The sequence below is a fragment of the Phoca vitulina genome, unplaced genomic scaffold (genome assembly GCF_004348235.1).
Source record: "Phoca vitulina isolate PV1807 unplaced genomic scaffold, GSC_HSeal_1.0 scaffold73, whole genome shotgun sequence".
Classification (NCBI taxonomy): Eukaryota; Metazoa; Chordata; class Mammalia; order Carnivora; family Phocidae; genus Phoca; species Phoca vitulina.
Genome location: NW_022589776.1, coordinates 6,019,298 through 6,034,489, shown reverse-complemented (window position 1 = coordinate 6,034,489; position 15,192 = coordinate 6,019,298). Strand labels below are relative to the sequence as shown.

The window sequence follows — 15,192 nt, the reverse complement described above, 5'->3', positions numbered from 1 at the left end:
CACCCTAAAAATAACTGGTACCATGAAAACAACAGTAAACTGAAAATCAGGAGATGTAGATTTTCATTTCAATTCTGTTTCTTGAGCATGCACTAAATCCCCTAGTCCTCAATGTTCTCATTGAAAATGGAGAGACTGGCCTGTAGATGATCTCTAAAATCTTGTTCAGATTTAATTTTCAATGAGCTAATTGCTTAAAGTCTCTAACTTGTCATCTATTGGCAAAGGATATTAAAAGTCTACCTTGGACGGAAAGAACAAGCCAAGTTCTCATCTGAATGCTCTACTGTTGTGTACAGATCCAACCTGTTGAACTTTCTGAATGACAAAGATTTATTTATGTGCTTCTGAGACTCAAGCAAGGCTATTAAATTCTTACTGATGGTCAATATATTTTGTCTCCTTCAAAGAGAAATGAGCTGCATCCATTCCCAGTCATCTTAATATTTCATAAAGGATTTTGGGGAAGATCCAGAATAAGAATCCACTTCAAATTATTAAAGGAACAAGTAAATGCTGCATTGTTAATATTTTGCTATGACTGTTGCCCTTTTAATTTATCTGGCTCTTCTTGGGCTGGATTTTGTACTGGAATGCTGATAGCTTCCACACAATATTCCTGTGAACTGACAGGAATGAAAACCAACCTATTTCTTTAAAGCCAATAATCACAAAGGTTAGCAGTCATTGTATTTGTGTAATAAATATAAACCTCCACATTCCCTTTAAATATATACAAACTTAATTTCAGACTCAGACAGACTCGAGGAACTCTTACCTGGGACCTGCATTCTGCGAAGTTTCTGGGTGTTGCTAACATGATCCTTCCGGCATGCCAGTCAGAAATTCAAAACACTTGTATACCGTCCTCGCCTGAGCTCGCTCTGGCTGGCGCTCGTGCTCTCTTTTTGCTCTCGCTCTGTGCCTCAGACAGTTTGGAATGCAGAAAAGCCAGAGCCAATGCCAGTCAAACTCAAGCCTTTTTTTCTTTTCCCCAGTTCTTTTGCTACAGAGCGCTAAACAATAGCCACCCTTTCTTACTCACTGCATCTCACTTGCACAGCACTGGGTGCAGGCAATCTACTTTAGGAGAAGCAATGGATTTACCAAGCTAGAAAATTCATTTCTTTCTGTCCCAAGAGGCAGTAGGATGGATGTGTGCATCTCTGCATTTTAAGAAGGGACTTTTTTTTTTTTTAAAGAAATCTATTTCAAAATCTGTCATATTTTAGGGAAACAAAAAATAACACAAATTTCAGAGATGCTTATTTTGAATGTTACTATGATGAATTAAAACATAAACTTTTCAAAGTCCAAAAACCAGGTAAATATCTTACAACTAATGTGGTCTAATACACATATTAATATATTAAATTCACTCCGTAGATCACCTTGTTACAACAGAAATATTTCAAATGTGGAAAAGAAAAATTGTATATCCCAAAATCTTTCATTTAGCTCTTAAGCTAGAACTTCATTAAAAAAAAAAAGTTAATTTTATAAACCAAGTGGCTCTTAACTCATTAAGTCAACTAGATATGAGGAAATTATAGATAGTATCATTGTTCTTAGTTATCACTTCAACTTGTTTTAAAATCAGACATATTTCTAGGGTTCTGCCCCCCCTACATTCCAAAAAAGGAAGACAGGTCAATGATGTAATCTTCATTACTGGTATGATGACCTAACACATTATGCAGCTGCTCAGTTGCTGAGGTTAGCATGTCACGATTGATCAGTTAAAAAATTCGCAGTTTGAACCACTGAGCAGATCCCACCTGCCACTCCAGACAGAGGAACAGGACAGACATGAGAATACAATATAATCTGGTATCTACCATTTAACAAACAGTTCATGGAAAGACATATTCTCCGTCTAGCTATATTTATGTATATATTATATATGTAATATATCTCTCACATACTATCTAGTACACATAAATATGCACACATATATACACATAGGTGTGTGTGTGTGAACATATGTATATTACTTTTTTCCTCCCCAAGTCTCAAAGATTCAAATTTAAAGTCTCCTTTAATACCATCTGATTTGGTTTTGGTTATCTAGTCTCATCTTCCTTGAAAAATCATTAATGTTTTAACATTGCATTTTCCTCTGCCTTTACTTTTGGTTTCCTATTTCTACTTCAGATGAACTATTCCTTTAAACCCTAGTGCTACTCAGGTAAGAATAAACAAAAGTTGTACAGAAAGGAACAAACTACGGGTCTGACTAGGAGGACTTTCAGACCACAGATCCCACCTTGCCCTATATGAAACAACACACGAACAATGACTACGCTCTTCTCCCCAAAGGTAATACAGCTTTATCAGTATTAAATCATTTATAATCGACCTTAAAATTCTGCAAAGCACACTGAAATTATTTTTACTTGTTATTCCTATTTTGAAATAGATCACGATTTCCATAACCCAGGAGTCAGAACTGAGGACAGTGAGTCGAAGTTACAAGGCAGAGAGATTTCAGGTCAAGAACAGCAAGTCAGAGCCCCTGGAAATAGCTTTCTGCAAGGGCTCCCTGCTGTAAGAGACAGTGGCTCCCTAATTCTTCCCACACAGGTGACTGTCCATTTGCTGAATACACTGTAGTGCTGTAGGTCTCAAACTATGCTACTGAACAACGCTACTGCTCTGATGAGAAAACGGAGTAACAGCAATCTTTTCCCAAATGACAGAAAAAGTTCACGTATACAATTTTCTCAAGTGTGAATTTTTCTTCTTAAATATATTTTAAAATGTTAGAATCTGTTACTGTTAATTAACCTTAAAGAAGCCTAGACTGGCTCCAAAGTCAGATCAAAAATGACATTTTCAGATATATGAAGGTTAATTGTAACAATGGTTTATTGTGTTCTGCAAAAAGCACTTTTAATAACCTGGAGTTCTGATATCTGATTAAATCTGAGAACCACTGTTGACGACAGGAACCCAAATATGATGTTATTCCGTTATTCAACACTCTTCAAAGAGGCTCCTATGCCATACTTTATTTTTACACTAAATCTTTTTTTGCAATCTTTTATGCATTACTATTTTTAATTCCCGGTTTTATGCCTTCCAGCCTTGGCGTTGCTGCTTCTGTCTGGAAGTCCCTTCCTCACCTGGTCCACTCTTATTTCTCCTTCAAAAGCCAGATTTAAAATTATTTTCTTTACCTTATTTCCTACCAGAGTTGATCACATTCTCCTCTGTGCTTGTTTTTACACCCTGTACTATTTTTTTCTCTTCACAGCCCTCACCATTACCCAACATTATATTACGTACTGATGTTTAATGTCCTTTTCCCCATCAGAATGTGAGGTAGATGGGGGATGGGGGCTGTGGGGAAACAAAGTGGGGAAGCGGAGGCTTTGTCTTATTTTCAGTTTATCCACAGAGTTTAGAATGATGTCTGGGATCAGCAGGTACTTAATGAATGATAGACAGATGGATAGATGCATGAAAGAATATATTTCACTTAGCAAACCTTTCATAAGTATCTAGAGTTAGGAGTACCTTGGAATATCTTGAGAACAGGGAGCACATCACACATATTTCTGATGCCAGAATCTAGCGCTGTATATGTCATGTGGTGAAACAAGAACGTAAAGGAATACATCTCAGGCTTGTGTGGTTTCAAGTAACTAACTGAAGGCAAAAGAATTATACACCAAGGGAGGGCAGTCATTTCATCATTTACCCATTTAGGACCTACTTGGACCAGGTGAAATCCTGATCTGTGAAAGTTGCTCGTTGGGAGTCATTTTCCCCTTCTACCAACCCACAGCCATGTGTTGTGCTACTATGGAAGGGAAATGCAGCTTCTAAGGTAGAGACTGAAGAGACTGATAAAATCTTTTTTTTTTTTAATTTTTTTATTGTTATGTTAATCCTCATACATTACTTCATTAGTTTTAGATGTAGTGTTCCATGATTCATTGTTTCTGCATAACACCCAGTGCTCCATGCAGAAGGTGCCCTCCTCAATACCCATCACCAGGCTAACCCATCCTCCCACTCCCCTCCCCTCTAGAACCCTCAGTTTGTTTCTCAGAGTCCATCGTCTCTCATGGTTTGTCTACCCTCCGATTTCCCCGCCTTCATTCTTCCCCTCCTGCTACCTTCTTTTTTTTTTTTTTCTTCTTAACATATATTGCATTATTTGTTTCAGAGGTACAGATCTGAGATTCAACAGTCTTGCACAATTCACAGTGCTTACCAGAGCACATTCCCTCCCCAGTGTCTATCACCCAGTCACCCCATCCCTCCCACCCCACCCCCCACTCCAGCAACCCTCAGTTTGTTTCCTGAGATTAAGAATTCCTCATATCAGTGAGGTCATATGATACATGTCTTTCTCTGTTTGACTTATTTCGCTCAGCATAATACCCTCCAGTTCCATCCACGTCGTTGCAAATGGCAAGATCTCATTCCTTTTGATGGCTGCATAATATTCCATTGTATATATATACCACCTCTTCTTTATCCATTCATCTGTCGATGGACATCTTGGCTCTTTCCACAGTTTGGCTATTGTGGACATTGCTGCTATAAACATCAGGGTGCACATACACTTTCGGATCCCTACTTTTGTATGTTTGGGGTAAATACCCAGTAGTGCAAATTGCTGGGTCGTAGGGTAGCTCTATTTTCAACTTTTTGAGGAACCTCCATACTGTTTTCCAGAGTGGCTGCACCAGCTTGCATTCCCACCAACAGTGTAGGAGGGTTCCCATTTCTCCGCATCCCCGCCAAAATCTGTCATTTCCTGACTTGTTAATTTTAGCCATTCTGACTGGTGTGAGGTGGTATCTCATTGAGGTTTTGATTTGGATTTCCCTGATGCCGAGCAATATTGAGCACTTCTTCATGTGTCTGTTGGCCATTTGGATGTCTTCTTTGGAAAAATGTCTGTTCATGTCTTCTGCCCATTTCTTGATTGGATTCTTTGTTCTTTGGGTGTTGAGTTTGATGAGTTCTTTATAGATTTTGGATACTAGCCCTTTATCTGATATGTCATTTGCAAATATCTTCTCCCATTCTGTCAGTTGTCTTTTGGTTTTGTTGACTGTTTCCTTTGCTGTGCAAAAGCTTTTTATCTTGATGAAGTCCCAATAGTTCATTTTTGCCCTTGCTTCCCTTGCCTTTGGCGATGTTTCTAGGAAGAAGTTGCTGCGGCTGAGGTCGAAGAGGTTGCTGCCTGTGTTCTCCTTTAGGATTTTGATGGACTCCTGTCTCACATTGAGGTCTTTCAACCATTTGGAGTCTATTTTTGTGTGTGGTGTAAGGAAATGGTCCAGTTTCATTCTTCTGCATGTGGCTGTCCAATTTTCCCAACACCATTTGTTGAAGAGACTGTCTTTTTTCCATTGGACATTCTTTCCTGCTTTGTCAAAGATTAGTTGACCATAGAGTTGAGGGTCCATTTCTGGGCTCTCTATTCTGTTCCATTAATCTATGTGCCTGTTTTTGTGCCAGTACCATACTGTCTTGATGATGACAGCTTTGTGATAGAGCTGGAAGTCCGGAATTGTGATGCCGCCAGCTTTGCTTTTCTTTTTCAACATTCCTCTGGCTATGCGGGGTCTTTTCTGGTTCCATACAAATTTTAGGATTATGTGTTCCATTTCTTTGAAAAAAGTGGATGGCATTTTGATGGGGATTGTATTGAATGTGTAGATTGCTCTAGGTAGCACTGACATCTTCACAATATTGGTTCTTCCAATCCATGAGCATGGAACGTTTTTCCATTTCTTTGTGTCTTCCTCAATTTCTTTCATGAGTATTTTATACTTTTCTGTGTACAGATTCATTGCCTCTTTGGTTAGATTTATTCCTAGGTATCTGATGGTTTTGGGTGCAATTGTAAATGGGATCGACTCCTTAATTTCTCTTTCTTCTGTCTTGTTGTTGGTGTATAGGAATGCCACTGACTTCTGTGCATTGATTTTATATCCTGCCACTTGACTGAATTCCTGTATGAGTTCTAGCAGTTTTGGGGTGGAGTCTTTGGGGTTTTCCACATAAAGTATCATATCATCTGCAAAGAGTGAGAGTTTGACTTCTTCTTTGCCGATTTGGATGCCTTTTATTTCTTTTTGTTGTCTGATTGCTGTGGCTAGGACTTCCAATACTATGTTGAATAGCAGTGGTGATAGTGGACATCCCTGCCGCATTCCTGACCTTAGGGGGAAAGCTCTCAGTTTTTCCCCATTGAGAATGATATTCGCTGTAGGTTTTTCATAGATGGCTTTTATGATATTGAGGTATGTACCCTCTATGCCTATACTCTGAAGAGTTTTGATCAAGAAAGGATGCTGTACTTTGTCAAATGCTTTTTCTGCATCTATTGAGAGGATCATATGATTCTTGTTCTTTCTTTTGTTAATGTATTGTATCACGTTGATTGATTTGCGGATGTTGAACCAACCTTGCAGCCCAGGGATAAATCCCACTTGGTCGTGGTGAAGAATCCTTTTAATGTACTGTTGGATCCTATTGGCTAGTATTTTGGTGAGAATTTTTGCATCCATGTTCATCAGGGATATTGGTCTGTAATTCTCCTTTTTGATGGGGTCTTTGTCTGGTTTTGGGATCAAGGTAATGCTGGCCTCATAAAATGAGTTTGGAAGTTTTCCTTCCATTTCTATTTTTTGGAACAGTTTCAGAAGAATAGGTATTAATTCTTCTTTAAATGTTTGGTAGAATTCCCCTGGGAAGCCATCTGGCCCTGGGCTTTTGTTTGTTGGGAGATTTTTAATGACTGCTTCAATTTCCTTAGTGGTTATAGGTCTGTTCAAGTTTTCTATTTCTTCCTGGTTCAGTTTTGGTAGTTGATACATCTCTAGGAATGCATCCATTTCTTCCAGGTTATCTAATTTGCTGGCATAGAGTTGCTCATAATATGTTCTTATAATTGTTTGTATTTCTTTGGTGTTGGTTGTCATCTCTCCTCTTTCATTCATGATTTTGTTGATTTGGGTCATTTCTCTTTTCTTTTTGATAAGTCTGGCCAGGGGTTTATCAATCTTGTTAATTCTTTCAAAGAAGCAGCTCCTAGTTTCGTTGATCTGTTCTACTGTTCTTTTAGTTTCTATTTCATTGATTTCTGCTCTGATCTTTATTATTTCTCTTCTCCTGTTGGGTTTAGGCTTTATTTGCTGTTCTTTCTCCAACTCCTTTAGGTGTAGGTACTTGAGACCTTTCTTGTTTCTCGAGAAAGGCTTGTATTGCTATCTACTTTCCTCTTAGGACTGCCTTTGCTGCATCCCAAAGATTTTGAATAGTTGTGTTTTCATTTTCATTGGTTTCCATGAATTTTTTTAATTCTTCTTTAATTTCCTGGTTGACCCATTCATTCTTCAGTAGGATGCTCTTTAGCCTCCATGTATTTGAGTTCTTTCCGACTTTCCTCTTGTGATTGAGTTCTAGTTTCAAAGCATTGTGGTCTGAAAATAGGCAGGGAATGGTCCCAATCTTTTGGTGCCGGTTGAGACCTGATTTATGACCTAGGATGTGATCTATTCTGGAGAATGTTCCATGGGCACTAGAGAAGAATGTGTATTCCGTTGCTTTGGGATGGAATGTTCTGAATATGTCTGTGAAGTCCATTTGGTCCAGTGTGTCATTTAAAGTCTTTATTTCCTTGTTGATCTTTTGCTTAGACGATCTGTCCATTTCAGTGAGGGGGGTGTTAAAGTCCCCCACTATTATTGTATTGTTGTCGATGTGTTTCTTTGCTTTTGTTATTAATTGGCTTATATAATTGGCTGCTCCCATGTTAGGGGCATAGATATTTACAATTGTTAGATCTTCTTGTTGGATAGACCCTTTAAGTAGGATATAGTGTCCTTCCTCATCTCTTATTACAGTCTTTGGTTTAAAATCTAATTTGTCTGAAAAAAGGATTGCCACCCCAGCTTTCTTTTGGTGTCCGTTAGCATGATAAATGGTTTTCCACCCCCTCACTTTCAATCTGGGGGTGTCTTTGGGTCTAAAATGAGTCTCTTGCAGACAGCATATCGATGGGTCTTGTTTTTTAATCCAATCTGATAGCCTGCGTCTTTTGACTAGGGCATTTAGCCCATTTACAATCAGGGTAACTACTGAAAGATAGGAATTTAGTGCCATTGTATTTCCTGTAAGGTGACTGTTACTGTATATTGTCTGTGTTCCTTTCTGGTCTATGTTGCTTTTAGGCTCTCTCTTTGCTTAGAGGACCCCTTTCAAGATTTCTTGTTAGGGCTGGTTTCGTGTTTGCAAATTCCTTTAGTTTTTGTTTGTCCTGGAAGCTTTTTATCTCTCCTTCAATTTTCAATGACAGCCTAGCTGGATATAGTATTCTTGGCTGCATATTTTTCTCATTTAGTGCTCTGAATATATCCTGCCAGTCGTTTCTGGCCTGCCAGGTCTCTGTGGATAGGTCTGTTGCCAATCTAATGTTTCTACCATTGTAGGTTACATATCTCTTCTCCCGAGCTGCTTTCAGGATTTTCTCTTTGTCCCTGAGACTCGTAAGTTTTACTATTAGATGTCGGGGTGTTGACCTATTTTTATTGATTTTGAGAGGGGTTCTCTGTGCTTCCTGGATTTTGATGCCTGTTTCCTTCCCCAAATTAGGGAAGTTCTCTGCTATAATTTGCTCCATTATACCTTCTGCCCCTCTCTCTCTTTCTTCTTCTTCTGGGATCCCAATTATTCTAATATTGTTTCGTCTTATGGTATCGCTTATCTCTCGAATTCTGCCCTCGTGATCCAGTAGTAGTTTATCTCTCTTTTTCTCAGCTTCTTTATTTTCCATCATTTGGTCTTCTATATCACTGATTCTCTCTTCTGCCTCATTTATCCTAGCAGTTAGCGCCCCCATATTTGATTGCACCTCATTAATAGCCTTTTTGATTTCTACTTGGTTAGATTTTAGTTCTTTTACTTCTCCAGAAAGGGTTTCTCTAATAACTTCCATGCTTTTTTCAAGCCCAGCTAGTATCTTTAAAGTGATGATTCTGAACTCTAGATCTGACATCGTACTAATGTCCGTATTGAGTAGGTCCCTGGCAGTCGGTACTACCTCTTGTTCTTTTTGTTGAGGTGATTTTTTCCATCTTGTCATTTTGTGCAGAGGAGAATAGATTAATGAGAGAACAAAATGCTAGCAGGGTAACAACGTCCCCAGAAAATATACTCTAAACAAATCAGAAAAGACCTGAAGCAGTGGGAAAAGAAAGGGAAAGAGAGAAAAAAGAAAAAGAAAGAAAAAAAGAAAAAGAAAAAGATAAAAACAAACAAAAACAGAACAAAACAAAACAAAACAAAACAAAAGACAGAATGTGATCAAATATGATCAGGCTGGTATATAGATCAGTGCCACTCACTAGATTTTGGGTGCATTTTGGTCTGTTCGAAGAAAGTGCCTCCCAAAATTTTAAAGAAAGAAAAACTTATATATGTACAAAAATAAGGGTTGATATGATGAAGGGATGGAATATGACTGTAAAGATGGAAATTATAAAAAATTTTATAAAAGGAATTGATAAGAAGTTGTTTGAAAAAAGAAAGAAGAGGATTTAAAAAAAAAAGGAAAAAAAAGGGAGAGAATGTGATCAGGCAGGGGAGTAGAAAAAAACCATACACTAGAGATTTAGGGTATATTTTGATCTCTTAGAAGAAACTATCTCAAAATTTTAAAGAGAGAACAACTTATATATATATGCCAGAAATACGGGTAACTACTATGAAGGGATAGAATATGACTCTAAAAATGAAAAATAAAAATGTTTTTTAAAAACGGGATTGATAAGTTGGTTGAAAAAGGGAAAAAGAAAAATTCAAAAAAAAAAAAAGAAAAAAAGACAGTTAAAAAAAATTAACTTTGAAAGACTAAAGAATCATGGTAAAAAAAGCCATGAACTCTATGTGCAGTATTCCCCTAGTGCTGGAGTTCTGCCGTTCTCATTGATTGGTAAACTTGCTCTTGGCTGGCTGTTCTCGCTGATCTTCTGGGGGAGGGGCCTATTGCCGTGGTTTCCAAATGTCTTTGCCGGAGGCGGAATTGCCCTGCCCTTGCCCTGTCAGGGCTAAGTAATCTGCTCAGGTTTGCTCTCCGGAGTTTTTGTTCCCTGCAAGCTTTCCATACAGCTTTGGAGGTGGAGAGTGAAAATGGCGGCCTCCCAATCTCCGCCCCGGAGGAGCCGAGAACTCGGGGCCCCGCTCCTCAGTGAGCCCCCAGACAAAAGCCGTCGGTCACTCCCGTCTCCCCGGTCTCCGGCCGCACTCCGTGCTCACCCAGCCTGTGACCGCGCGTTTCTATCTCTGGCACCCGACCCCAGGTGGAGTCTCCAAACCCAGCAGATCCCTGCGGCGCGCTGCCGTGCCGCTCCTCCCGGGGGAGGAAGGGGATTCTCCCTGGATCTGCCACTTGTTGGGTCCCTGCTGGAGGAGCAGGGGCCCGACTGTGCCGCGGATCACGGTTTATGGCAACCCCGAGCTGAGAGCCCGCGCCTGGGCTCCGTCTCTGCAGCCAGCTTCCCTGCTCCGATACCTGGGAGCTCTGCCGCACTCAGGCACCCCTGGTCTTTCTGTGACCCCAAGGTTCCTGAGACCACACTGTCCCGCGAGGGTTCCACCTCCCACTTAGCCACCGGAGTGACGTCCCTCAGCGGAGCAGACTTCTAAAAGTTCCGACTTTATGCTCCGCGGCTCTATCACTTGCCAGAAGCGACTGACGGAGGCCCCTCCCCCGCCGTCTATCCTCCTGAATATCGCCTCGGATTCACTTCTCTGCACGTCTTACCTTCCAGAAAGTGGTCGCTTTTCTGTTCAGAGAGTTGTTGCTATTCTTTTCTTCGATCTCCTGTTGAGTTTGTAGGTGTTCAGAATGGTTTGATCCCTATCCAGCTGAATTCCTGAGAGGAGATGAAATCCAGGTCTCCTACTCCTCTGCCATCTTGCTCCGCCCCCTGATAAAATCTTAATCTCCTACAACACTAGGGAGGAGTTCTCCAGGAGGCTAGAGAAGCATGAGTAAATATCTCACCCTTTAGCCATCCACTCAAGTTAGACATTGGCTGAAATTCATGTCCATGAAGGAGCTTGGAGCTGATGTATTGGATCTCAGATTCAGCATGTTCATTTTGGATATGTCAGGCCACTTAAGCCATTTTATTTCTGCTAATAATCACTACATTGTAATTATTTGGTTTCATATTTCTTCTCTGTATATAGAGTTGGGTAGGGTTGTCTTGACTAATCCATCTTATGTAGCCATGATCCAACATCATATTTAATAAATAGTGCGTTAGGTTGAACTACATGAAAATGCCATTTTTTGTTAGCTAGTCATGGTCAAATATCAGCAATGATCAAACGAATATTTAAAAACATTCAAGTGAAGGGTTGGACCAGATAATTTTCAAGATCTCTTCCAGTTCTGGAATTCCATGATATTATAATTCAAACATAAATGAGAGAATCATTCATTTTCAATGCTTGGTCACCTTGACAAACTGTGGTCCTCCTATTGCACACTAACATAGCACTCTGTTCTTGTCCGTTCTGGAACTTATCACAACTACAATTTAGTTATTCATATGCTGGATGTCTACCTGCTCCTCATCTTGGTGCCTACAAACTCCATGGTGGCAGGGACTATACTTGCTTTGCTCACTGATGTATCAGTGCAAAGTACAGCATCTGCCACAGAATAAGTACTTCATAAATATTTGTTGAATAAACAAATACTCTTGAAGGCTATATCTATGTGAGTTTCCAAATTCAGTATCAACAAATACTGTTTTTTTTTTCTTTTTTAAAAAAGATTGTATTTATTCATTCATGAGATGGGGGGGCATGCAGAGGCAGAGGGAGAATGAGCAGGCAGAGCGGCAGGCAGGGGGAGAGGGAGAAGCGGGCTCCCTGCTGAGCAGAGAGCAGAGAGCCCGACGCGGGACTCAATCCCAGGACCCTGGGATCATGACCTGAGCCGAAGGTAGATGCTTAACTGACTGAGCCACCCAGGAGCCCAATACTGCTCTTTTTCCCTAAAAGGCTAGGATAATATTTTTCTAGTTATGAATCAAATAAGTAGCACGCTTTTTGAATTTTAATGAATAAAGATAGCATATTTCCCTGTACCCCTTACAAAAGTAATTATGAAATTTTGACTTTGGTATAGTTATAGAAGTCAATGTGAGAACCATTTAGACACCCTGACTGCATAATTTTCTGCAAATGCCTGATTTTCTGAAAATCAAAGAACACAAAAAATAAGCTAACTGCATATAATTAAAAATGACATGCACGTCACTTTTATTTCTTACCAAACAAATTAACAAATATAAAAAAAAAAAAAACCAACCCTGTTAATACCCATCTTCTCCTCTTCCAAGCACAAACACATCTCAGCAGCAGGCAAGCTGAGGTACACACCAGCCTGTCTGTGTGCTTCCTCTTTTGAAGCAGGTGATCAGAAACACAGCTGCTTCTAACCATAAACACAATTTCTATTAAGGTCTCCCCATAAACCAGATTGGCATTCTGATACTGTGGTCTTCCCACGGCATTCTTTTTAGAGTTCATACTAGAAAAGGAAATCATTGTCTATAACTGGAATAACAAACACTAAAGTCACCCACTTCTTCAGAAATGCTTCTGAAATTCTCATTTTTATTTAAGTTTATTTTTGTATATTGGGACCACAACAAGCACACATACATATATGCTTCTCTTCTGATAAAAAAGCATTAAAAAGACTTGAAGACCTGTTAGTTGTAAGGTCTAGCAAAGTACTTATAAGTGTTTACAAAAGGCACATGCCAGTAAGTGACAATTATGACAGGCACGCAATATTTCCCAAACTTCTGGCTAGGCAGTAGAGCTTTACCTTGCTCTTCCAGCTACGAGAATTTAGTACCCTGCATTTCCTCACCTGAAATGGCAACTGGCAGAGAGGAAGCATTATAGGGAGAGGGCAAAATCAAAGATCAGTCAATTTCCTAGTACTCAGGTGTTCATATGAATAGGACCGTATTTCAAAGAAAAATAAGCTAAACTTAAGTGGAAAAATACAAGCAAATCTTTTTCTAGTTCTATTTCATCATGTGAGTAAGAATATGCTACAGGTACAAAAGCAACACTTCTATTTCTATGGGAAAAAATCATTAAGAAACAACAAAAAGCAACTACAAGCATTCGGGGATAGGGTTGGGTATTAATGGACAATATCTCTGAATGTGCTCAGAGAGCCAAAGACAAGCCTGTGATATTGTCCCTCCTCATTTAAAAAGAGAGCTTAAATTGTACTTTAATAAAGCCTTCAAAAATTCATTTTCTTCAGCGGCTTCAAAACCTATTCACAATTATCTGTGAAGCTTGATAAGTTCCTATGAAGCTAATCCCATCACAACTGAAGCACTACTGGTCTACCTTTCCCATATGTTGCACATACTGTTTCCATAAAATAAGTCACTAGGCATTTGTTTTTGTCTTAGTTTTAAAGAAAATTCACAACTGTGGGCTACTGTTTCCATAAAATCCACTTGGAAAAAGCATAGATGTGAGAGTATAGTCCTCTTCAGCATCCCCCTGACACAACAACACACACACATACTACATAATTCAAAATACTACTGCATACCTCAGGTTCATTCAGTTTCACTCAATTTCCATTATTCCCTTGCAACTAACTAAAGCAAGCTAAAATCTAGTAGAACTCCAAGAGATAAGTCATGAAGCACCAAAAAAAAAAAAGAAAAAAGAAAGAAAAAATTAGAAAATTCTAACAGCAGTTTCCTAGGAAAAAGAGTTCTAAAGTAGACAACATAAGTAAATGCTATTGTTTTGTCCATGTTACATGTGAGGAAATGGAGACACAGACAGGTTTGAGTGAGTAACATGCCCAAGGTCACAAAGTAGTAGAGCCAGAATCCATATTTCAGTTGGCTCTGGAGTGCTTTCTCTTAACCACTATGGTATACTAAATTAAACTACTTTTCCAGATTTATCTTAAGTGGCATTTTGGGGTTATTATTTTTCCTCTTCACAGCTTTCTGTATTTTCCCAAATTTCCTGTATTATTATTAATTTTATAAAAGAGCTTATATATTGCTCTAGATTTGGTTTTATCACCAGCTGTGGCTCTTTTCTTTATTGTATATGAATCCAGACATCATGAAACATATGTCTATTAGAACAATATACTGAATTTCATTCCACTTGTGCTGTTTCATTTCAGCAATCGGACACAGCTCTATTCCCCACAATCTGAGAAGAGCTCCTGACTTGAGAATGATAATTTCGAGTGATAATGTGTGAATGTTTTCTGAACATCTGGGTCCTAGGATATGGGGGATAGAAGAGAATAGAAGAAAGAAGAGAACACTAAGGAAAGGGGAAGGGAGATACTCTCAGTCACTTGGCCCCAGACCGTGTGTTCTCAGGAAAAATCCAATCAATCTTGAAATCCAAGAGAATGAGGGGCCCCTTTTCTCAGTTCTATGGATATTCTTTTTCCCTTATACAAAAAAAAAAAAAAAAGCTCTATACTATAAGAAATGAATTAGATATTTTTCCAGAAAAGGCATAATCAAATAGTATAAAAGGCACCAGAATTACAGCACAAGGCATGTAATCAATTCACGATCAATTCCAAAACAGTGATTCTACAAAAAAAACACAATGCAGTTCAGCAACACAAATACTGCATGCAAGGATATACCATTTGCTTTGAAACAAGCCAAATTTTTCTGTCTATCACAAGGCATAACATATTTTCTCTTGGCAATAAAATATGATATCTAAATTTATTACTATTGAAGCTAAAGACAAAAAAATTTCACTACCAATAAAAAACTTGAAAATCCTCTGAGGGATTTGTTTCAGTGACAGTAACAATGAATTCCAATAAAAACAAAGAACTTAGTTTTCAGCATATTCAAGAATTAGGAGTATATGGCCGTACCATTCTTTAACCTACTTTCCATATTAACAGATAAATCTGCCCCAGGATATAGTAAATTTAGAGAGCAAACGGCTTTGGTTTTTGAACTAATTTAAAATGAAATAATGTATTTAACCTGCTGGTCTTAAAATGTCATACTGACAAGCATAACAATAAGTGAAAAATAGCTATATTTTAGGGAAGCCTAACATTTGAGTGATATTTTATGGGTGACAAAAATTGAGAGAGAAAAAATG

General features: G+C 38.8%; 1 protein-coding gene across 7 annotated transcripts in view; it reads right to left on the bottom strand.

Moving 5' to 3' along the window:
• Positions 1 to 15,192, bottom strand: part of RASAL2 (RAS protein activator like 2) — a 360,239-nt gene that overhangs the window by 137,709 nt on the left and 207,338 nt on the right. Inside the window, exon 1 of one of the 7 annotated variants that reach the window (XM_032393408.1) lies at positions 779 to 1,869. The exons of the other annotated variants lie outside the window; for them this stretch is intronic. Within the exon in view, the coding sequence (XP_032249299.1) occupies positions 779 to 791 (13 nt within the window). The 5' untranslated portion in view covers positions 792 to 1,869. Of the gene's footprint in view, positions 1 to 778; positions 1,870 to 15,192 lie in introns of those variants that run through there. 7 annotated transcript variants of the gene reach the window in all.